This window comes from Pipra filicauda, unplaced genomic scaffold, assembly GCF_003945595.2.
Source record: "Pipra filicauda isolate LSUMZ 115617 unplaced genomic scaffold, ASM394559v2 scaffold234_size1211729_pilon, whole genome shotgun sequence".
Lineage (NCBI taxonomy): Eukaryota > Metazoa > Chordata > Aves > Passeriformes > Pipridae > Pipra > Pipra filicauda.
This window is the reverse complement of record NW_024104348.1, coordinates 833,110-855,909: the sequence shown is the minus strand read 5'-3', so window position 1 is coordinate 855,909 and position 22,800 is coordinate 833,110. Positions and strand designations below refer to the sequence as shown.

General features: G+C 38.9%; 1 protein-coding gene across 1 annotated transcript; it reads left to right on the top strand.

Moving 5' to 3' along the window:
- Positions 1 to 321: 321 nt before the first annotated feature.
- On the top strand, positions 322 to 22,467 carry KEL (Kell metallo-endopeptidase (Kell blood group)). Its single transcript, XM_027722150.2, has 19 exons — positions 322 to 364; positions 529 to 681; positions 5,551 to 5,692; positions 7,194 to 7,397; positions 7,992 to 8,116; positions 9,046 to 9,192; positions 9,467 to 9,529; positions 10,469 to 10,657; positions 11,056 to 11,201; positions 12,496 to 12,619; positions 13,132 to 13,242; positions 13,946 to 14,044; positions 14,569 to 14,646; positions 15,084 to 15,187; positions 16,018 to 16,128; positions 18,242 to 18,309; positions 18,555 to 18,712; positions 19,539 to 19,634; positions 20,858 to 22,467. Exons 2-19 carry the CDS (start codon positions 664 to 666, stop codon positions 21,032 to 21,034), a joined length of 2,160 nt encoding a protein of 719 aa, XP_027577951.2. The 5' UTR covers positions 322 to 364; positions 529 to 663; the 3' UTR covers positions 21,035 to 22,467.
- The last annotated feature ends 333 nt before the right edge of the window (positions 22,468 to 22,800 follow it).

Below are 22,800 nucleotides of genomic sequence, written 5' to 3'. Positions count from 1 at the left end.
CTTAATGAGACAGAAAAAGTCAGATGTGTTGACCTCTTGAATGGACACTAGGGTGCAGATGAGAGAGAGCAAGAAGTAAGTCAGCACCGTGGCCTTTCCTTTGTGGGAGGAGGAGCACTAGGATCCTTAGCCCACACTATCTTGCAATAGGCAGAGGCCTCCAGGCCCCAGAGAAGCAGCAGGTTGAAACAGGCTAGTGACAGTGAGAATATCAGACCAAAACAGGCATGTTGGGTGGGCAGGATAGCGAGGCTGCTGAAGAGAAAAGAAACAGCAAATAGCTGAGTAGAGGCTGAGGGAGATAGAGAATCACATACTCGTGTTCAAAAAGATTTCAGTGGAGCTCCAAGAGACAGAAAGACGGGTGGGTCACAGGGAGACACAGAAGGGAACAAAAAGTACTTTTTATGAGAAGAGAGGTGTTTAGAAGATGGGTGGAGAGTTGTAGTAACATATCTGTTTCCCTCCCTCCCATTTTCTTTAGGGCGTTTTTCTCAGAGCTTTTCCTCTCTCTTCTCCTCCCCACAGCAAACAGCCAAGCTGGAAAGAAGAGATTGTCTCTGAACTTAGCAGTGTGTCTGGACATGGAAGACTGATAGCAAACAAGTAAACAGAGCTGACAACTGTGGTAACCGCAGGAGCAAAGCCTGCTCAGTGACAAGGATGAGCACTCCTCCTGAGGTAAGGAAATGGGTCTGTTTTGCAGTCTGCTGAGGTACCTTTGTCTCACACCTCTCTTTTCCTATCCCTATCATACCTACACTGCTTATTACCTTAGGGAACTTGGGGTAGTTGAGTTTTTGACAGTTTGTATCCAGAAAGGGCTTGTCTGGGTCTCAGGATTGACGATGTGGGACATGGTGCAATGATTTAGGGGTTCTTGCCCTTCCTGTTAGTTGTCCTAATGGCCATCCTGAGACTGTATTCCAAACTGTTTGAAGCACCGACCGATAAGTAGTAATAATAATAGGAGTAGTAGTAATAATAATAGTAATGGCCTCTTTTATTGTATCTCCATTTTTTCAACACAAAATTATAAGAGAGTACTTACCCAGAAACATACAATTTCCCCCACCCCCAAATAATTGTGTATAAACATGGCATGCTTTTTGGAATGTGAGAATGACATGATAAGGCTAATTGCTTCCCATATAGAGTGGTTTAATTTTCTGATTTGATGTCTTATATAAATGGCTAATAAAGTCTTATTTTCATATTTACAGACAAATTGCACTGAAGTGAACTGTTAGGTCAGCATTGCTAAAATATAGGAAACATTCAAGGACAACAGAGATATGTAAAGTGTCCTACGTGACTAAATAATTCAAACTAAAAAATACCTATGTTTTGTTACAATGAGAGCTGTTCAGTGTGACTCTGGCTGTAATTCAAAAGATAACTTTATCTTGTCTGCATTTTTCTAGCTGAAGAATTTGCAGAAATTATTGTTTTGTATATCCATTTCCATATTTCTGTGTGATAAAGTTCAGACAACAGTTATCATTTTAGTTATTGGCCGTGGTTATGCTTTAAAATTTTAGTAGTCCAGAATATAATTCAGCAACCTTTCTGTTTCATATTTCACATTAGCAGATACTCTATTTTGAACACAGCCTAAAATATTTCTCAAATGGCATTTAATGGGCTCAATTTATTGTGCTTACATGAATTGCTGACAAAAGATAAATTTAAGAAAATGAAGGTTTTGGTGAGTATGGAGGCATTAGTCTGAAAATATGTCATCCACATGAGTAATGTGATAAATGCAATTTGGGTAACAGCCAAAGTCAGTAATTCTGGAATAATCTACAGGCTGAAAAATAAAACCTCTAAATTATCTGGTAAATAGTTATGAAAAATAACTCCAATTCTCTCTGCCTTTGGTCTCTTTATTTACTTTATTTTCGTGAAAGCTAGATGCTTCTTTTTCTGCAAAGCACTGAACTCTGTGAAAATGAAAGGTGAGGAAGAGTTATGCAGAGGAACTTCAACCTCCCTTCAAAATTCAGGAATGACTCACGAACAGAAGGAAGGAGATGCTGCAGGAAAATCAAATTCTTTGGCTGATATGGGTGTATCAAACAGTTCTTGCTTTAGTAACTGTACCTGTTATGATTCTGCTAGTCTAAGTCATGCTCACATTTGAATCAGATGGTTAATATAGTATCTTAATTCAAAATAATACATTTTATAATTGATGACAATTAGAAGTCTTTTTTTAGTGATTTTACAGGCATTTGTTCTCACTTAGCTACAGTGGAGCCATTTGAGTTTGAACACTCGCACATTCTTAAAAGCGTGAAAGAACTGAAACTGTACTGGAAATTGCATTCATCTGCAACTTTATGCAAATACTGATTATTTTTCTCACTCCTAAGTGAGGCCTATAAGGAAAAGCTCTGTCAGAGTTTGAAGTCCTTTTCCCCAGGCTTGTTCAAACCATTCACTTGCATCTTTATATGGAGCATTCTGGATGAGGCAACCAAGCCTCAAAATAAAGTGCTGCTGCTTCCTGCAAGCTATGTAGTATTCCTGTATCCTGTGCTCTGGAAGTTTTTATATCTCAGCTCTGGTTCCACCTAGTTCAATCCACATTCCCTTGGTCAAAAATAATTGACTTAGGAAGGGTTCTGTATTTCAGTACCTGTGAACCACTTAGTCCGTTGAGGCACAGAAGTGAAGTTTGTTCTAGATAAAGAGTCTGACAGGGATTTTGCCCAGGTCAGTATCTGTGTAGGAGTATTGAAAGAGTGGGCATTTGTCTGTCTAGATTTGTTTAAGCTGTTGTCATGAAAAAGATAGAAAGGACAACTAAGTATGATTGCCCTCCTCTTTTATCTCTGTTTATGTAGGTCCACATAAAATCTCTCAAATCCAGACCTAGTTACAGAGGCAAGATTAGAAAGACATTCCTTATGGAAGGGGAGTGTTTGAAGAAAATTTTTATCCTTATAGTTTGTATAGCGCAGACCATAATCCAGTTTCTAAGTGGAGGTACATAGCCACTTCCCCTGTCACTTCTTTTTGGTATGCTGTTATTTTGAGGCATATTGTTCTTAGCAAAATAGTTGTTTCACATTGGAGACTTGAGGGGGACAGTCCTGTTTTTCTTACAGATTTTTAAAATCTATTATTTGATGTATTTTGCATTTCAAAAGAAACATAATGTATAGGCTTGATATAGACCTACTCTTAACCAGAAGGTCATAAGAAATTGCACTGACAGTCTTGAAACACCAATTTCTTCTTAGTGTCTCCACAGCCATGCCACTTATTACTCAAAAGAGAGAGACAGATATCCTCTGATAACATGAAACCAAAGTATTGCAAAACTATAAATATTTCATAGTAGGAACAAGCCAGATTTTTAATGTGAAAAACAAGAAATCTATTGCAACAGAGAATTCAAACTAATTGTGAATGTGAATCATTCACTCCCTCCTAAATGGTGAAAGCTGGGGGCTTGCATGTTGAAGAATAGTTTTTCTTCTCAAAATTAGCTAAGCTAATTTTCTTTCACTCACATCCCTACCATACTGTTAAATTGTGATACTTACTCTCTTACTGTAGGAGTAAAACCTGAAGTGTTTTGCTACAGGGACTTACGAAAGGAATTTGGATGTCCTCCTTTATATTTCGTACAGTGCCAGTATGATCATGTCCTGTATCTAGCACCTTCTAATGCCAGGATTCACTTGTATGTACATGCTTTCCATTTAGTTATTCAGCATCCTGCCTAAAGAAGTCAGGATAATAGGATTTTAAAGGAGAAAAGCAGTTAGGCACTTAACCCTTGTTAGCAATTTCCAGGAGTCAAGTAAGCTTTTGAAAGGCTTCTGAATTACTTGAATAAAATGCATGTTTGAAAGATATGAAATAATGAGGTCTCTTTTCCTATTGTTTTTTGTGTTTTTTGTTCTGTTAATGTTTTTGTGCAGGAATTGTACATAGTATATTAGTCCGGATGATTAACAGCAGACTCATTCATTTCCTTAATGTTTCCTTCAGTGAAGGGGTATGTACTGCATGTAAGGGAGCAGCAAGGTCAGAAAAGGGATGGCAGTCTGGGACTTAAGAATCATGACAAAGAAAGCAAGAAGCAAAGACTTGGTCAGCAAGGGGAGCTCTCCCCACCCAGGATGGAAATGCAGGGTATATGCAGGTCTGGTGACAGTAGGCAGGGTCAATCAAGAATGTAGATTGACAGGCAGGTCCAAGCTCAAACCTGCAGAATCAAGTCTATAGATTAAGATCAGGATCCAGATCACTGGGATGCATATCCAGATGAAGACATGGCTGCCACTGCAGCATAGCTCAGATGGAGATCACGCATGAGAACTGCAAAAAGAAGCTACCAAGTGAAAAATTTGACATGTCCACTGAGGCAGATTCTCACTTTTCCTCAAAGAGTTACAAGGCTTGACAAGGTTTCTCAAATAGCTTTCTTTTATCAGAGAACCAACCTTCAACAGGGTGCTAAGCTTGAGCCTATGGGGACAGCACCAGCCAGGCCCTGACACTGGCATGCAGGACTCTCCAAGTAACTCTTCAATCAGCTTTCACAGCTATAAGATTTACTCCTTGCTTGCTATATCCAGGGTTTTCCATTGTCTTCTGGGGTTTTCCCCCTTCTGCCTCCTACCTCCCTTTTCTTAATGTTTATTCTTATTCAGTCATCCTACCTTTCATTTTATTCAGTTCTTTCCCTTTCCTTATATTACCAGTATGCATTCCCATGTCTGTTCTTTTGTAAACTGCTTTTCTCCAGTCTTATGTACATTAAAGTATGCAGGAGTGAACACACAGAGTAAACGTCATCTTATCTAACTATCCAGGTAGATGTTAGGTAATCATGTACCTTCCTTTGCAGTCAAGAGAGAAAAAGAAAGGTAACTCTGGAGGATGCTTCAGCTCATCCTAAGACAGATATCCAAAATAGAAAGTGTACTCATAAGGTGCTTAGCCTTCTCTATTGACTAAAAAGACACACCTACATTATGAACACAACTAAATTTATGTGAGATAAAGCATGTTTGTATATAAGATTTTCTCAGTGACTTACAGCTTACTGGAGGTTATAGAATAGAGCAAATCTTTTCTCTCACTTGAACCAGGCTAGAGAGCTTAGGATGCAGTACTTGTTTGTTGAGGAGAGATCTGGAATTAGTGCTCGGGTTGCCAGACTGTAACAGAATAAAGAACCATCAGTTCTAGACATCACATCATTAGCTTTAAATGGACTCAAAAAGGCTTTGATATCTTCAGGAGGTATATGCAAAGGGGTTCCACAAACCAGAGTGAACTATGGAGGGACAAGCCTCCTCATAGCAAGCTGCATTTTCAATATATAATTAGTAGCTCAGTGCAACAGTTGTAGCTTGAAAAGACAGGGAAACAAAGAAAGGGAGAAAGCCCCTGGGAGTACAGTCACTTAGATGAGTTGGATGACTATTGGTGTTCTGGCACTAATCCATGATTAATAGATGGAGTATATTATCAGTGCTAACTTTAACATAAATTTTTCTTTCTTCATTTTTTCTGTTTCTTCAGACCTGTGACGAGGAGCTGAGAAAAGGTGCAAAGACAGAACGATGCCTTCAGGGGAAAAGCCTACTTCTGTGTACACTTATTCTCAGTACTGTCCTTGGCTTTACGCTGCTTATCACCTACATCGTGATGACTTGTGCTCTAGGTATGATATGGGATATCCTTTCCCTTTCTTCCTCATCCACCCCATTTGTAAGATCCCTTTCTCTCTAGTCTACCTCCATTGTGTACTAAGCTTAGCATCAATGTTAAGAACCAGACTTTCAGAATCTCTGGGAACCATAACAGCTTTTGTAAAAAAGTTACATTTTCCTACCTCTTTTTGGGGAGAGATCCTCCACATCTGTCCTCCTCCTCTGCCTGCTATTCGATATGCCTGAGCCCAGTTTTCAGAGAGAGCATCATTATATTGCTTTGCATCTCATCAACATATTCTGTTCTGTCTGTAGTCACTTCCAGGAAAGTGAACAGAATCTGATATTTGGAGCTCCTCCTCCACCTTTCCATCTCTTGCTTAAGTCTAGTCCTGATTTTCTAGGACAGATCAGTGCAGTCACAGTGTAAAAGGAAAAGTCATAGTCTTTTGCTAATGGAGAAGCTGTGAGCATAGAGTAGAAATATTAATTTGCCTATCAAATTTGCTAAAGAACTATCTAGAGAATGGTTCATGGCAATATCTGAGCATATAGAATGCTCAATACTGAAGATGCATTTATATTGGTGGATGCAGACACTCCAAAATAAGCATTTTTGACCTTTTACCTAGCTTTTTTCTATTCATCTACCTGACATTTTTCTTTAGCTCTTGTTATGTGTTGGAGGCCATTTACTACATAGACCAAGAAAAAACTGTTAGTTTAGATCTTGTCTATTTCCACTCTGCCAACCTTTTCTCATGTCAACTGTTGAAACCATAGTATGGGAAGTCTCACTTTAATTTACAGGTGGCTTATTTCAGTAAATAATTGATCTCATCTGATGTCGATACAAGACACTGAACCAAAATGAGAACACATACCCAGTGATTTGCAGCAGTTTAGATAAAGGGAGTCACAAATCAAAGTAAGATATTATAGAAAGGTTTTGTCCTCTTTTAAAAAATGTCATTGCTGAGGTATTTTTCCCATACTTGAACAAACCATGTTTTAATCTTACGATCTTACTATTGCTGTGCTATGTCTTTCTTTTGCATCATGTGTTGACGCTATCAGTTGCTTCTTGTTTATTGTTAGGCCAAATTTGGCTGATTCAGAGAAAAGACACTGAGAAGGCAGAATAACCCTAACTGTGACTACCTAGGTAGTACAAAGAGAGAACACCACCGCTGGACTGATTACTTGCCCTTTATTTGAAGAATCTCCCTTATAAAGTGCAAAGACAATCCTCCTGGGAAGTGAAAGACAGAAGACATTTCATTCCATATTCAGCAAAAACTTACAAGGAATTTAACACTTTGCATGGAAAGGAGTTTGCACCAAAAATAAATCTTTTGGAGGAAATGTCCCACAGAGAACTGTTTGTTTGTTTGTTTAATTTGGTTTTTTAGTTTTTTGTTTCTGTTTTTGGTTTATTTGTTTGTTTGTTTGGAGTTGTTCTCACTCTCCACTGTTATTGCTCAGTTCTCTCCTATTTACTTTCTTCTCCAGGATCCTGTGATGTCAAGCCAGGTCTTGCTCTGTTGGAAAGACTCCTGAATTCTAGGAATGACACTGTAGAACCCTGTGAGGATTTCTACAAATATGCCTGTGGCAACTGGAAAGGCAAACACTCAAGTAGAACCACAGAAGAATCACTAAATGTATTTGATGTGTTGTTGGAAGAAAATCTGTTGATCCTGAAAAGGCTTTTAGGTAGGGACAGATGATTGGTGTGTTACCTTCAGCAACTGCCTCAGTTAGAGCTGAAAGTGCTAGTAACTGAGAGCACAATCATTTCTAACAGGGACTGAGTCCTATCTCTTCGTTCTTCTATCGTTACAGGTACAGATTTATTTTTGAGCATATCATATTACAATAGCTGCATTTTAAACATTTTAATTACTCTTGCCAAGTGTAACAGATGAAAGTCACATTTTAAAATTCTGACAACAACTCAAACTATTTTCTCATTGTCTTGTAAAAGTAAGCACTTGTTGCTGTGCTTGTCTGAATGTGCACTCTAGTGATGTGGCCTGTCTCCATGTGGGACAGATATGGACTTAGATATGCATCATCTTCCTCTGTGCTCCTGTTTCCATGCAAAGAATGTCACATATTTGGCCTCAGGAAGAGCTGTGGCACCAGAAGGCCCCTTGCTTTGAATCGCTGTGGGAAATGTGGATGTATTTATTGAAATGTTCTGAATCAAAGCGTAGTATTTTCTTACAACTGTTCTCTGCTTTAACACTGTACCAACTTCTTTTTTAAACCACTTTTTTAATTTTTAATCTTTTTTTTTTTTCTCAGAGAGTCCACAGTTTGGGATAAGAGGCTCAGCCCAGGAGAAAGCAATGCAATTCTATCGTTCCTGCATGAATATCGAGCAGATAGAATCTCAAGGAGCTCAGCCATTGAAGGACCTCCTAAATCAGGTGAATATTAGTGCTATTTCCTCTCCTTTCAGAAGATAATTCCTTCAAGAAGGAAAGGGTGCAGTTAGGGTCATATGGTCCTACAGGATGTAATTTTTCTAGCATCTGGCCCTGAAATAAACTCATGGTTTGCAACACAACTTCTAAGTGATAAATCTTCTAACTTTAAATGCAGTTTCAATATCTAACTTTCTGACATCAGAAAATCATCTGAATCTTTCCTCATAACCCTACACATTACTTAAGGATGGTCAAAAAACAAAGACTACAAAGAGGGATCGTGTTTAATCTCAGCTTAGTTCGATAGTATCTGACTTACAGGCCAGGGAACATCTTGCAAACAGCTAAAATTTTTGTATCTAAAATCTGATGGCCATCCAGTAGTCCAGGCTTCAAAGGGAGCTTGTTTAAAGAATAAAATTTTTCTCTTTCCATTCTGGAAGACTCCTCTTAGTGCCATGGAGGGTTATACATCTTCTGCCAGCAAAAGAGCATTTATGTCTTATCTCCAAGGAGGGTGCAGAACTTTCCAGCAGAAAGAACTACAGGCCCACCTGTGAATCCGATTGCCAGGGAAGTGGGACCTGTGAACCCTGATTCCTGGTTGTTCTGGTTGTTGGATGCCTTTAGAAAAATGAGACGTCTTTCCTCTCTCCTGCTTATCTAGCTTATTTTTCCTGCACACCTTGCTCTGCTGATAATTATAATTCCTTTTCCTTGTGTCATATTCAGTTCATTGCTTTGCTTGAGGGAAAGTGTCAGGTCATTTTAAAGCCATCAGAGCTCTTCACAAGTTCCCCTGTTGCTATTTGCTTTGTTGCTTCACAGTTGTCATAATGACTAAGCTCATAGGTGTGAAAAAAATTTTGTAAATATGGATCAAGCAAGTTTTTCTCACCTGCAGCCTTGCTGTCTCCCTCCCTCTCTAGGTTGGTGGATGGAGTATCACAGATGTGGAGGAAACAAAAGATTTTAATGAAACTCTCCAGATTCTTATGGGCAGATACAACACCTTTCCCTTTTTCAGAGTCCACGTGGGACCTATTCCTTCTGACCCCAAAACCAATATTATTCAGGTGAGTGTGCTAAAGAAAGAGCACTACCAGGAAGCACTATGAGTAAAGAGTCAGACCAAGGCTTGGTCAAGTTAAGCCTATATTCTTCTCTGAGGAAAGTTTTCCTAAATTTCAGTAAAACTCTTGATTTTATCACGTAAATATGTTATAAAAAGAAATTTATTAACATTTCAAATTCCATAATACAAAAATTACCAAAGCCTGCGGAGCATATTCTCACATTTCCAGGGTTTCTGGAAATAGTGAGATGTTTTTCCTTTACTCCTTTTTGCAGATTGATCATCCTGAGTTTGAGTTGCCACCTGAGAGTGAATTCAAAGAAAAAAATTATCTTGAGGTAACATATCAGAGGCTGAAGCAAGGTAAAAATGGCTATTTGGTAAAGGGATCTCCTTGAATTGCCTCCTGGTTCACAGTGGTCTATTTCCATGGGTTACGGTCAGTCACCTCTGAAAATGACTTCAGAAGGAATTCTTTACAGAACTCTACTTTTCCGAAAAGATGGTGTGTAAAATGTAACCCATTTTAGATGCCAGATTTAAAACTTCTTATATAGAAACAGAATGCTAAAATTGTAGTTTATATTTGCCAAGTAATATGAACATGGCCTTCCCTTTGCGTTTCACCTTGAATGAATGTTTTTAGAAAATCTCTGTCCAAAGTAAAGCTTTATAACAAAATCTGTGTATTGGGGGCAGAGGTAGCTAGCATTTTTATAGTTATTTTAAAATGTTCAAACATAAGTTGGGGAAACAAGCTCTTTGACCCTGAGAGTTATTGTAACAAAATTAATTTGACATTTTTCTGAACTTCGTAAACACTGAGTTGTTTTCAGTTTCTCAGTCTGAGTCTTTCAGAAGAGTCCTCAAAGAAAACTAAACCTGTCTACCTGTCACAAGCATTCCTTTGATACCTCATAAAGATTGAAACTAGAAGCTGACATTTTCTCTCAATCAAAAATACTGGCTCATTATATCACTACATTTCTTTCCAGAGGTGGCAGACCCGTATCTCTAAAATTATTCTAGTATTTAAAGTAACTGTAGTCTGTGACAAAAATAATTGGGGATTTCAGTGTTCTTCACTGAGAAAGGAACTGCACCTGAGAAACTGTACTCCACATGTGAATGTTGCAGTGAGAAGACAGTTTTAGGGGCGGGTCTGCAGAGGTTTTGAAAGATTGAAGTTTATATGGTGAAGATGGACGGTTGGATGGTTGGATGGATGGATGGATGGATGGATGAATGGGGTTATTAATTTTCAGTCTGTATTGCAGGTTCTGCGTGTGTATCTTTCATATTTGAGGAAACTGGGGGTCCTACTTGGAGGGACACAGGATGGTCCCCCTGATTCCTTTTCCCCTACCTTGGCCTTCATCTCTAACCTCCAGCAAGTTGTCACCCCACTGAAGAAAAGACAGGAGAGCGGGATGCTGTTCTTTCGCACCACCATTAGGGAGCTACAGGTATCTATGCCTTAGAACTTAAGTAACATGATTACATGTGACATTCAAATTGTGAAGATCCAGATCAAAAGACAAAGGAGATACTCTCTTTAGATGCCACTGTCTTGCAACTTAGACTTGGAGCCTGTTGAGCTTGAAATAACTTATAAATTTATGATCTTTAACTGACAGAAGTTGGATTTTTTCAGGCCCAAAATTCTCTCCCCTCTCCTGTGCTAATTTCCTTTAAAAAAGTCAATTCTCCTTTTCTACTACAATCAATATACACATCATAAAAACAATTGGACTTGTTGAAAGTATCTCTTAACAGTATTAGAAAGATTATCCTATTTCCCTATTATTTCTTGTGAGTCAATTTAGATTCATACTTCAGTATGTAAGCTTTGTTTTACTTCCAGGAAAATGCACCTGCTATTGACTGGCTATCATGTCTCCAGGCTGTCTTCCATCCCATGCCAATGAACCTCTCTCAGCCAATTGCAGTGCATGACATGGATTACTTAAGAGGCATGTCACAACTCATCGAAAAATGGCACAAGGGAAGGTAGGAGTAGTCCATATCTGTGGCTGTAGTTGTTCATGCCCCAAGAAATATTTACTTCAGATACCATGAGTTAAATAGGTCTGTGTCAGAGGCTGCTGAATCCAGTAGTCTAACAATTGCAAGGCTACTGTGGCTCTATATCCACAGATCTGGCCAGTACTAAGGCTTACCATATATTCCCAATAGGCTTGCATATGCATGCACCATATACGAACACATATATAAAAATATATCATATATATGTGTGTGTATGTGCTAGTGTGATCAATAGAGATGGAACACAGCACCTTTGTTGTAGCACTAATATAAACATGAACAGCTCAGACAGCCTGATCCTATTCCCCAGCTCCAGCTAATCAGGACTGGTCTATACTATTGAAATACATATTTGCACACACAAAATATGGATCACTCCAGTAGCTGGTCTTAGATATTCAATCTGTCCAGAAGCTAACCCTAGATCCCCTGGTGTCCATAGGTGCTGGTACTTGTGTTTATTACCTGGATATGAGCCCCTAAGTCTTGCAGCCCTACTTTGGTTACAGTTACTCTGGTCTCTTCCTGTTAAAAACACATATATACAAGCAGATCTCTCCAGTACCAGTCCAAACCACTAGTATCTCTGATAGCCAACTCTCAGACTTCTCTTTCCAGCAACTAGCTTGAACAAAAGTCCCTCCCACAGCCAACTCTCAGCCAACTCTCTCCAGTATTCAGATCCATCCCCAAACACAACAGATAAGTTAGTTAAGAATAGTATTTAATAAAATAGGGTGTATCCTAGTGACAATGTGCAGGGCTCAGTCAGATAGATACCCTGGCAAGCCACAAGTTTACACTCAACCATTCTCTCTTACCACCTTTCCTCTCCATTTTGCCATGTATGTTCTCCCAATCCACCACGATCTTTCCATTTCCCTGCCTTTGGTCCTTCCCATAAACATGCCGTAATAAAGTCTCACAGAATCCCACAGACCTCTCAAAATATTCTTTAATAAGTTTCACCTAGTCCTGAAAATTATCTTTCTCTTACTTCCCATAAAGAATCCTGTGCCCCCACAGGCAATTACCCCTTGAGTCTCAATGATGTTCTGGGGAGTTTCTTTGGTTGACTCATGTCAAATCATCCTCCTTTGATAACCCCAGGTGTAGCCTATTCAGAGTACTTTGTTGTCATTGTTCAGGTTCCTAGGGTTCCTCTGCCTCAAGGTACTCCTTTGACTCTTGCCTCGCCTCTGTGTTTAGAGTGACTAGCCTTCAACCTTCTTCCTTTTTAAATGTCATTTTCCTACAGGGTCCTTCACATTTATATGATTGTTTGTTTGGTTGGGAATCTCTCCCCAGCCCTTGATAGTCGATTCCAAGATGTACGCCTGGACCTATATAAGATTCTTTATGGAAAAATGGGATCTAGAATGGTGAGTTAGTCTTTAATCACCTTCTTCAGCCTCCCTAGCAGCTGAACGCCATAGGTCATGTCTTCTGAATGTTCTCTTGATGCCTTGTCTATATGGAGTTTCTTAGTTTTGGGGGGGGAAATCTACTCTCACTAGGCCATTAATTTCTTTCTTTTTCTCAAGGAAATATGTGAGCAGACATGATACACGAAACTTTACAGAAGCTGAGTGCGCTGTGTCATGGACTACTGAACAAAATATAGATTATCACCTTTCTTCTATGTATTTTTCTCAACTAGCATATGAATCTTCATCTTGAGTGAAAATAAGTGGAGTAAATCATAAGGAAATCAGTGTTTTAATTGACTAAATCTTTCTGAGATAGCTTAAATAGAACTACATTACTTATTCACTGCTGTCATTTTTAGATAGCGATGTGTATGCTACTGACTGCACATCTACATATCTTTTTGTTGACTTCATATTTATTTGTCCTCACTCTCATGTGTGTATTTCTTTCTCTGTTCTTACAGATCCCAGCTGAGCGCTGGAGGAAGTGCTTGACTGATACCAGCTCTTTCTTTGAGCCAGTTCTAGGGAAGATGATTGTGCAAGAAATTTTTCCTCAGCAGACCAAGAAACTTGTAGGTATTCATCATCTTACCCTCCAAGCAGAGTGCAGCTTCACCTTTCTTTTTTTGACATGCCAACTTATGACCACATCAAGGCAGCAAAATCATGTGTAGGTTTTATACCTTTTTACATATTCCTGTGCTTATGCACTTTCCCTCCTTTTTTGGGAGTGAGACATGTCAGAACAAGACATTGCTGTCATTGCTAGAATAGTCAAAGCTAAATACCAGTTATTACCTTTGTCTCAACTGTTAGCAAAGTCATACATGTGTGTCAGCAATAGCTATGACAGCTCTAAAAATACATGCAATCTCAGTGTGCTCCGTGGAATAACAGTTAAGTATTAACAGTATTCATCACCAATATAATATATTTCAATAAGATTTTCAGTTACAGAGCCATTAAGCAATTATATGACCAGTTGTAAAGACACAAATCAATGCCAACACATTCTGAGTGTATTTACAGTAAAAGGAGCAGTTAGCATAGGCATAGTTTTTGTGAGAGGCAAGATGAAAAGGTGTGTGGGAGAAAATAGGATGCCAAATAACTTTAACCTAAATCACTGTGGAAACTGAAATCTCTTTCATCACAAAAAGAGGAAATTTTCCCCAATTATTCTGTAGTTGAATTGCTGGAGCAGGGGAAGATGGTAGCTAAACCTGAACAATGTTCTTCTGCAGCTGTGACCATTCTGTCTTTTCTCCATGGCAGGCTGAGCAGATGTTCTCTGAGATCCAAGATGCCCTCTATGACCGACTGGATGAGTTGGAATGGATGGATGAACAGACTCGCCAAAGCGCTAAAATCTCGGTGTGTGCAGAAGGCAGAAGTTACTGAGGCCTTCCTTTCCCTGAAGCCTTTGGAGAAGGAGTGGAAAAGGCCTGCACCTTCACATATTCCTACCTGCTTCTACAGGCACACAATCTTAAATAGATATTTTATACATACTAAACACTGAGAGTGGTTTTATAAGTGCCATCATGCATGTGCACAGACACTGATGTGTAGGCATAGAGAGGCTCAGTTTTTGTTTGTCCATGGATACTTTGAATTAATTGCATTGAGATACAATTCAGTTTTATACACCTAGAGAGGTTAAAAGCTATAAAGCTGAATGGCAGAAAACAATCCTATAAAGAAAAAGAAGAGTAGAACAACATTAGACCTCAGGTTGGAGAGTTAAGAAAGAGAAACAGAGTAGCTGTCATTTTGAAGGGCTGACACAGATCATGCTTACATTGTTTAGAAATAGCGTTTAAAAGGACTTGAAGAACGTAAAGCCTCCTATTGATCATGTTTCTTTTTGTTTGTTTATTTGTTTATTATTATTTTAGGTTTCCAAACTACAGGTGGAGATTGGCTATCCAGCTCACACACTCCAGACTGCCAAAGTGAACCTGGAATACCAGAATGTGAGCTATATAATGTAAACATACCTGTCTCGTTTTTGGCAGTTTACCTGTACCAACTGCTATCATGTCTGCTTATGAAAGAAGTTATGACCTCTGGAGCAATGTACATTTCCTACTGTTCATTTTGTGGGGATATATGGGCCCAGAGAACCTTTGTTCTATACTGTTGTCTATGCTGTCTCCTATGTAGAGTGGCTGGCCTGATAGAAGCAATTTTTGATCTGTTGGTATGTTCTGCTTGGCCTGCAGATAACATTCCTGTCCTATCTTAAACTGAAGGTCTTTAAAACTTGAAGAGAAAAAACCTACAAGTATCCCATTGGTTTCTCTTTTGATTAACCCTTTTTTGACCTGTGGAACTTTTCTTTTTCTTATACTGTTCAATTCATTCCTTGCTTATGCCCTATGACAGTCACATTACCTGTCTCTTCCCTCAGTTGGAGATAAATGAAGACACCTTTTTTCTCAATGTGGTGGCCTGCTTGAAGATCCTGAGGGAAAATTCCTACCTGAAAATCCTTCAGCATCACCCACAGAATAAGTAAGTCAGAAAGTGATCTGAAAAAGGTAACAGAATTACACAGTTGTGAACTAACTGAGGTTGGAAGTGACTTATGGAGATCACCCAGTCCAATTCTCCTGTCAAAGCAGGATTAGATAGAGCAGATCACTCAGGACCATGACCAATTTTATGACTGTATCTCTCTTTTACTGTGGAAGGAGAGGGAGAGCAAGTGGGGAGCAGTGGGCAGAATTGGGCATAGTACTTCTAAATGTGGTTTCACCAGCTCTGAATGTTACTGCACCCTCCTTTAAAAAGCCTTGAATTGGATAGCCTATCCTGTGTTCAGCTTGAGCACATGCTGCCAAAATACCCCACCATTTTGGAGAGAGTCCCAGACTCTTGAAAACACCCCACTTTTTTCGCCCATGCTCTCTTGAGTAAGGGGGATAGCTGGTTCTCCTGGACCTCACAGCAAAGGAAATAGCAGAGCACCATGATGATGTGAATGCTGGCAGGACATAGGATGCTTCAGAAGGCAGGCAGCATTGTCAAGTGTGCTTAGGGCCTTACACTTCCTGAAGAGTATTTTGTGCTGGACTTCACAGGTAGTTGACAAGAAAATTGTGAGGGAGGATCCCTTCATGTGTAAGAAAATTAAGCTGTTAGCTCTGACCATCTGTAAACAAGTGAAGGTTTATTTTGAACACCTGGAATTAGATGTGAATTTCATCATTTGCTGGTACTGTATGAACAGTTGAACTGAGCACACTATTTTTGCCAACTTAGTGGAGGAAAGGAACAAAATTTGAGATAAGAAGTTAGTACATTCTCTAATTTCTTTTTTTTTTTTTTTTTTTTACTTCAAGGTGGCATGTGTATCCCTGGAGTGTGCATTCATACTACTCGATAAGACACCACATGGTGGTCTTTCCTGCTGGAATGTTTCGCAGCCCTTTTTTCCACATAGAGTTTCCCAGGTACAGAGGGGCTGCAGGGTGGAAGCTGAATGTAGTCCCTGGGCTGCACCATTCTTCCAGGAAGGATCTTAATGAGTTAATGAGTCTGTCTTTAACTTCTTTTTATTATTGCATCCCAGAAAGACACAGTAAAAGGGGAAAACCAGCTTTTTCTGAAGCCAGATGAATACTGCCTTATGACTTCTGAAAGAGAGTGATCATTGACTCTGCTGGAGCAAAATCAGAATCTAGGTGATCTAGTATATTACTAGATCTAGGATATTACTGGAATCTAGTGTATTACTTCAGAGCAAAGAGTTAGAAGTCTCATGTAGGTTAACTGTAAAGTAGCCATTTCACCTTTGCCTCTCATTTTCAAGATTCCAAGAATTCCTAAAATTCAAGCCATAGAAACCTAACCCAGAGAAAACAGGAGCATCACAGAGCAAATTCTTGTCAGAACTCTTTTCCAAATGTATCCAGTTCTTCTTCTTTTTTTTTTTTTTCTAGAAACCTTTTCTAGAAAAGGTCTAGAAGAATTAAGCAAATAGATTTTTAATTCTGAGTCTTTCCCTGCAACAAGAACACTTCTGTAGACCATACTACTCTGGTTGGGTTCTTTCTTCATATAGAACAGATCTCTTAAGCAATATTTTCTCTCATACTAAAAGCACTTAAAGCAGTTGACCGTAAACATATCATCCAATGTCCTTTTTTGCTGATAATGGATAGATACTTCTCCTAATACCATAGCAGTGAAAGATAAGCTTACGCTGTGGCAAAAGGCTGAAGTTTGAAAGAAACATGTCTCAGTTAAAAGTAATTATTTTCTCCATAGTAATGTTCTAGTTCTTGCAGTATTTAACAAATTCATTATAGTAATAAGAAAAGGGGATCTCAAAAGAATAATAGAAAAGAAATACTTTTTCTGGTGCTGTGGGCTGCACTTACCATATTCTTACTCTCAACTTCTTATTCCTTTTATATTCAGTGTTAGTAAAATACATTTTTCTCACTGTCACCTTATTAAATAGACTGATAAGACAAACTTGATCAGCTTTTGGTGAATTGGCACAATAGCATTTTCTCAGATGATGCTCCAGAGTTTAAACTTTACTGGCAAGAGCCAATTCACATGACTGTGAGGATAAACTTTAAAACAAGAGGTCATAAAAGCAGTACAATTGTTATAGTATCATAGAATGGTTTGGGTTGGAAGGACCTTGAAGGTCAGCTAGTTTCAACCCACCTGCCATGGGCAGGGACACTTTCCAGTAAACCAGGTTGCTCAGAATCCCATTCAGACTGGCTGTGAACACTTCCAGGGGTGGGACATCCACAGCTTCTCTGGGCAACAGTTATAAGTTATCAGCTTCTGAAAGAGCAGTTCTAAGAGAAGATGAACTGTTCTTGTCACTTCCTACTGAGTTCCCAGTGATGTAGTGCAATAATTTCATGCATCAGCCGTGCTAATCAGTGCATGGGAAGAAAGAATGAGCCCATAATTTCATATAATGGAAATGCAATTTGAGTGTACTCTTCCTTGTGTGACTACTTGTAAATTCATTGCATAGAATCATAGAAATTTCATTTAGAAAAAACTACTGGAGGTCTCTAGTACAATCTCTTGCTAGTAGCAAGATTGCCAATGCGAGACCAGGGAAATTGAAGTCAAACCTTTATGTTTTTAATTTGCCTTGCCAATTTATGTATCATTTCTCACTAGACAACTGTTGCAAGATTGCTCCTCCAAACATCCTACTTTTATGTGGTAACCATTACAGTTGTTGTTTGTGGTGAAAACTGGGAGTAAATAAGGACATATTTCAACAACAATACATGTCATTACAGTTCATAAAGGCAGAACCTCATTCACAGATTCTTCATTGTTTTGATGGCTCATTAGCTACAAACACTTTAAAATAATCCCATAGTATAACTTTAAGCACTTGTAGGATGATTTACACTTGTATTTGCATTTTTACATATCTGAGCAACAATAAATAGGAAGTGCTTGTGTGCTCTCAGAGTAGAATACTCCTGTTGAGCCCACGGTTGTGCTCAGTGGCTATAAGGAATGCTCATCTGCCCTCTTTTTCTTTCCAAAAGCACTCTTTTCATCTTTATTTTTCAGTGCTGTGAACTTTGGAGCCATCGGGGTCTTCATGGCACATGAAATTCTCCACTCGTTCTATGGTTATGGTGGGTACTGGCTCTTTATTTACTCTTCTAGGTCCCACTAGAAGAGTACTTCTAGGTACTTTCCCTTGAGTGGTATGAAATCCTAGTCACTATTTTAATGTATACATATATCGTTAAGGTAGATGAAGTTAAGTAAACCCCATTCCAGCCCAAGCTGACTACTAAGAAGAACCAGGGATTAATGTGAGGAACACAGACGAATGCCATAAATAGCGTTACTTTCTAGGATTTTTTTTTTCCCACAGTGTTGCCTGAGGGCTGTCCTACATGCAACAGGAGTGCACTACAAAAATCTATAGACTGCTTGGTTGAACAGTATGAAAGCTACAGCTTTAATGTCAGTGGCACTTTTACACTGTTGGAGAATACAGCTGACACTGGAGGGCTCACCATCGCTTACCAGGTATTGTAGTTTACTTCTCTAAACTCATAGTCTCACCACACAGCTCAACTGCCATGTCAGAGGATTGCTCTGCTGTACCCCTCTCCTATATGCTACTTCAGTTCCATATTTCTTGCACACTTGTGCCAGTGAACCATGAGCCCTTCATACCCTCTGTTATTCCAGAGGATCCTCAAGAAGCTTTGCTTGTAACCTCACTTCTTCTGTGTAAGACAACTTCTCCCCTTCACCATCTTTACTTCCCCATTTATGTTATGCATACAAAAGCATGCTATTATTTATGTGTATGTTATACTTGAGGAAGTAAGCTGAGGCATGAAACAGAATTCTGTGTTGTGGTAAAATGACTCCATAAAGATATTTTCAGCAATATTTTAATCTAGAGAGAGTTTTTTATTTCCTCATGCAGTACTTCAGCAGTTTAATTACTGGGAGTGCTGTGAGATCCATAGGTCTAAGATGGTACTTTTACATTCTTGCACGAAGAATGGTAGGAGGTAAAAAGTCTTTTAATTTACACTCAAATATTTGTGAATTGTTTTGAACATAATTTTCATTCTTACATTGTCCAGTTACCACATCTTCTCTCATGACAGTATGTGTGGGAGTATCTGTTATGGGAAGGAAAAGAATTATGTTGTTATTCTCCCACAGTAGAATTATTAGGGGCATGGACAGCAGCAGAGAGCCTCAGAGTGAGGAGAATGATACAATTTTGCCAATTTATTAAATATGTATTAGATTGATAGATTTCATTGGCATAAGACATGAGCTTGGGTTACTGTCTGAAGGAGGATTTATTATTACCCATTTTCTCTCTCCACAGGCCTATAAGAACTGGCAGAAAAAGCACAAAGAAGAGAAGGATTTACCTAAGATTGGACTTTCACATGATCAACTTTTCTACCTCAGTTTTGCTCATGTAATGGGTTCTAAGCTAGTCATGTGTCTTTCTCACTCTCCATTATTAGTTTGTCTTTCTTGATATTCAGTCTCTGTTCCCTCTCTTCACAGAACTGGGAATGACTGATAAATCTGTGACATTCAGAATATTATTTAGAAACTAAAATTCACAGATACGGGCCCTGTTACAGATCTCAAAGCTAACAAAAGTCCTGTCTGCAGATAGAACTTTTACAAAGATTTGAAATCTACCAAAATTAACTCATAGCAGACAAGCTGTGTCAGGGAAAGCATTGCCAGCTTCTGAGTAGTTTTTTTTGCTGTTGAGCGAAATCTTACTGCAAAAGTCCATCCCTTCCTCCATTTGCCTTTCTGTCTTGCTGAATAACTAGATGTCTTATCATTTTGAGTGACTGCTAGTGAAAAAAAGAGTCTCAAATGTTATTTAGAGATAAAGAACTAGAAGGACATGCACACATAGTTAGATATTTCTGTGGGAACCTGCTTTAAGGATTTCTGCAAAGTTGTGCAATTGTGCATAGCTGTGCTGTTGAGTTCCTTGTGATAGATCATTGGATTTCTGTGCTTAGAAAAGTCACATCCTTGTAAGTCACTGTAATTGTGCAAAGGGAAAAGTTTTGTGCATATATTGAGATTAGGTGAGAGCAGTGTGTAGAAAAGGAGATTATTGGGTCTTGGTGGCAAGATTTGCATTTCAGAAGTTGTCTGGCAGCTACTGCATCATTTGTCAATGAACAAAGACTGAAATCACAAGAAGGAAGACTTGGATTGCCAGTTTAACACCAGTAAAGTCTCATAATCCTCCCCCGAGTCTCTCAAGTAGTAATGGGACTTTGCGTAAGTGCTCTCCTTTCTTGAGGAGCACTCATTGATTTCACTTAAGAAGCTGAAACTAGACACTGAGACAATATCTTTACCATTACTTTAGATGGAGTCCAAGGTTGAATGATCCTAGCCAAGGTGGCCTAAATTCCCTGTGTTCTGGACTATGCAGTACAGAAAAAGAACAGATGGCTTGTCAGATAGAGAAATTGGGACAGAGAAGTATAAGGAAAGGAAAAACAGTCATAAGAAAGATTTGAACATTGTTGGCAGCCATGTATGCACGTTGCCTTGTTTACTCTAGCACCCTCAGACGTGTACAGAGATGTGAGGAGCCTTAAGTCTTGATGACATGAGGACTTTCACCTAAACTGACTTTTCTATTTTACTTCCTTTCAGGCAATGTGTGGACACCAGGAGCCAGAAAAGCTACAGTTTTCCCTGAACACAGATCCGCATAGTCCCTTGCCACTTCGTGTCTGTGGGCCTGTCAGCAATAGCCAGGACTTTTCCAAGGTCTTCCGCTGTTCCAGTGGGTCCCCAATGAACCCAGACAACAAATGCCGCATCTGGTAATCTGCATGGGAAAGGAGGAAGAGAGATATGACCCCAGGGACAGGAAGGCCTGACCATGAAAGTATGACCATCTTCGCAGGACCCCTAGGGTGACAGGGGTGACCTTCCTTTACCTTCCTTTTCTTGTTATCCTCTCTGTAGAAGTTGATGGTAGGGAAATTTTTAAACTGAGTTTATAAGTGAAGAAGGTCTCCTCTGAGGCTCTCAGAACTCTGTCCCAGATGTAACTCTGGAGTGTAACAAGTCCCAAGGTAGCAAGGCGACTACCCAGTCTCTAGCAGACAGCAACTTCTGAGGAGCTATAAACAGAAAGACTGTTACGCTACTAGTCCCTCTATTCAATGCATTTCCCTGTCTACCCCAGCAGCTTCCCAGTCATGTTTAATGGACAGGTCAATAAACTGGAGCTCTAAGACTTGTTCATGAATGAATGACTCCTAGGAAAATGCTATGGGTTACTATGCAAGCCACACATGTACTTTATAAGAGAGGGAAGAATCCTCTTCTCTTCTTTTACTAATAAATTGAGACAGGTACTAGGAAAGACTCAGTGACTACAGTTTCCAGGCTGAAAGATGTTACTTAAGGTTACTGAAGGCCTTCTCTGTTCTGTTTTTGTAATAATGAAGGTTATTGAAGGCTTTCTCTGTTCTGTTTTTGTTATAATGAAGGTTACTGAAGGCCTTCTCTGTTCTGTTTTTGTTTAATCATAAAAACTCATAAGAGAAAAAAGGGGAAAGACTAAAGCATCCCTATTAGTGAAAGAGGGATTGGGAGCTGAGAACAGATTCTCTTCTTTCTTTTCAAACAAGACTTTCTTTTTTAGTCTCTAGGGTTAAAGATATGGTTGAGGGTGGAGTATGGGACAGTCATGGGGGTTTCTAGAAGTCTCTGAAGATCGATTAATTAGAAATCCAAGAATTTCTCTGGATCCTGAACCTGGTTCTCTCATTCCTGGAAGTTCTCTCATCCCTACATTTGTAAATATTTACCATCCAAACAGCCAAGTAGAGCTGCTGCAGGATTTTACTTTCTACTTAAAATTGGATTTTAGGTGTTAATTTAATTTGGAGGAAAAACAGACTAAGAAGCAATATGTTTTGGGGTAGCAGGAGAAGTGCTTAAAATACATTCTCAAGATCAATTTAATAATTACATCCATTTCAGGTTCTCATAATTAGAAAATTTATACCAATATTCTAAAATTTACCAAAGTCAATAAGAATACAAAATACTCCTACCTTTTGCATACTCTTCAAACTGTTCTTGATTATGGGAGCATCTTTATTTTACCTGTTATATTGGCTGTATGGGGATTGTTTGTGGAATAGGTGATGGCAAGTGGAAACATCCCTCATCAATATAAGCCTTGTAAAAATAACTGTGTTAATACTTTCTAAGTACTGACCAATGTGGCAAAATATTTTCCAAGAACAGACTGTTCAGAGATTTTGTTTTCATTACTTAACTAAAATATGAATAAAAAAATTATTTTGATTGCAAACTCTTTATGATCAGGCCTGTTTCTTTGTGCTGTATTTGCACTGATCCCAACACAACTGTCATTCTTAGCTGAACTTCCAAGTCATAGATAATAATACTTCAAAATTATTTATTTACTCATCATAAAAAATAACAAAATTGGACCTGTGCTTGTTGTTACCATTTAAACAGTGTATAGTCCTCCTTCACTCATTCAGTTTTCTCCTAGCAGCATGTCCAGACTGTCTTTTTTTTTAGATGTTAATAACAATTAACATTGCACA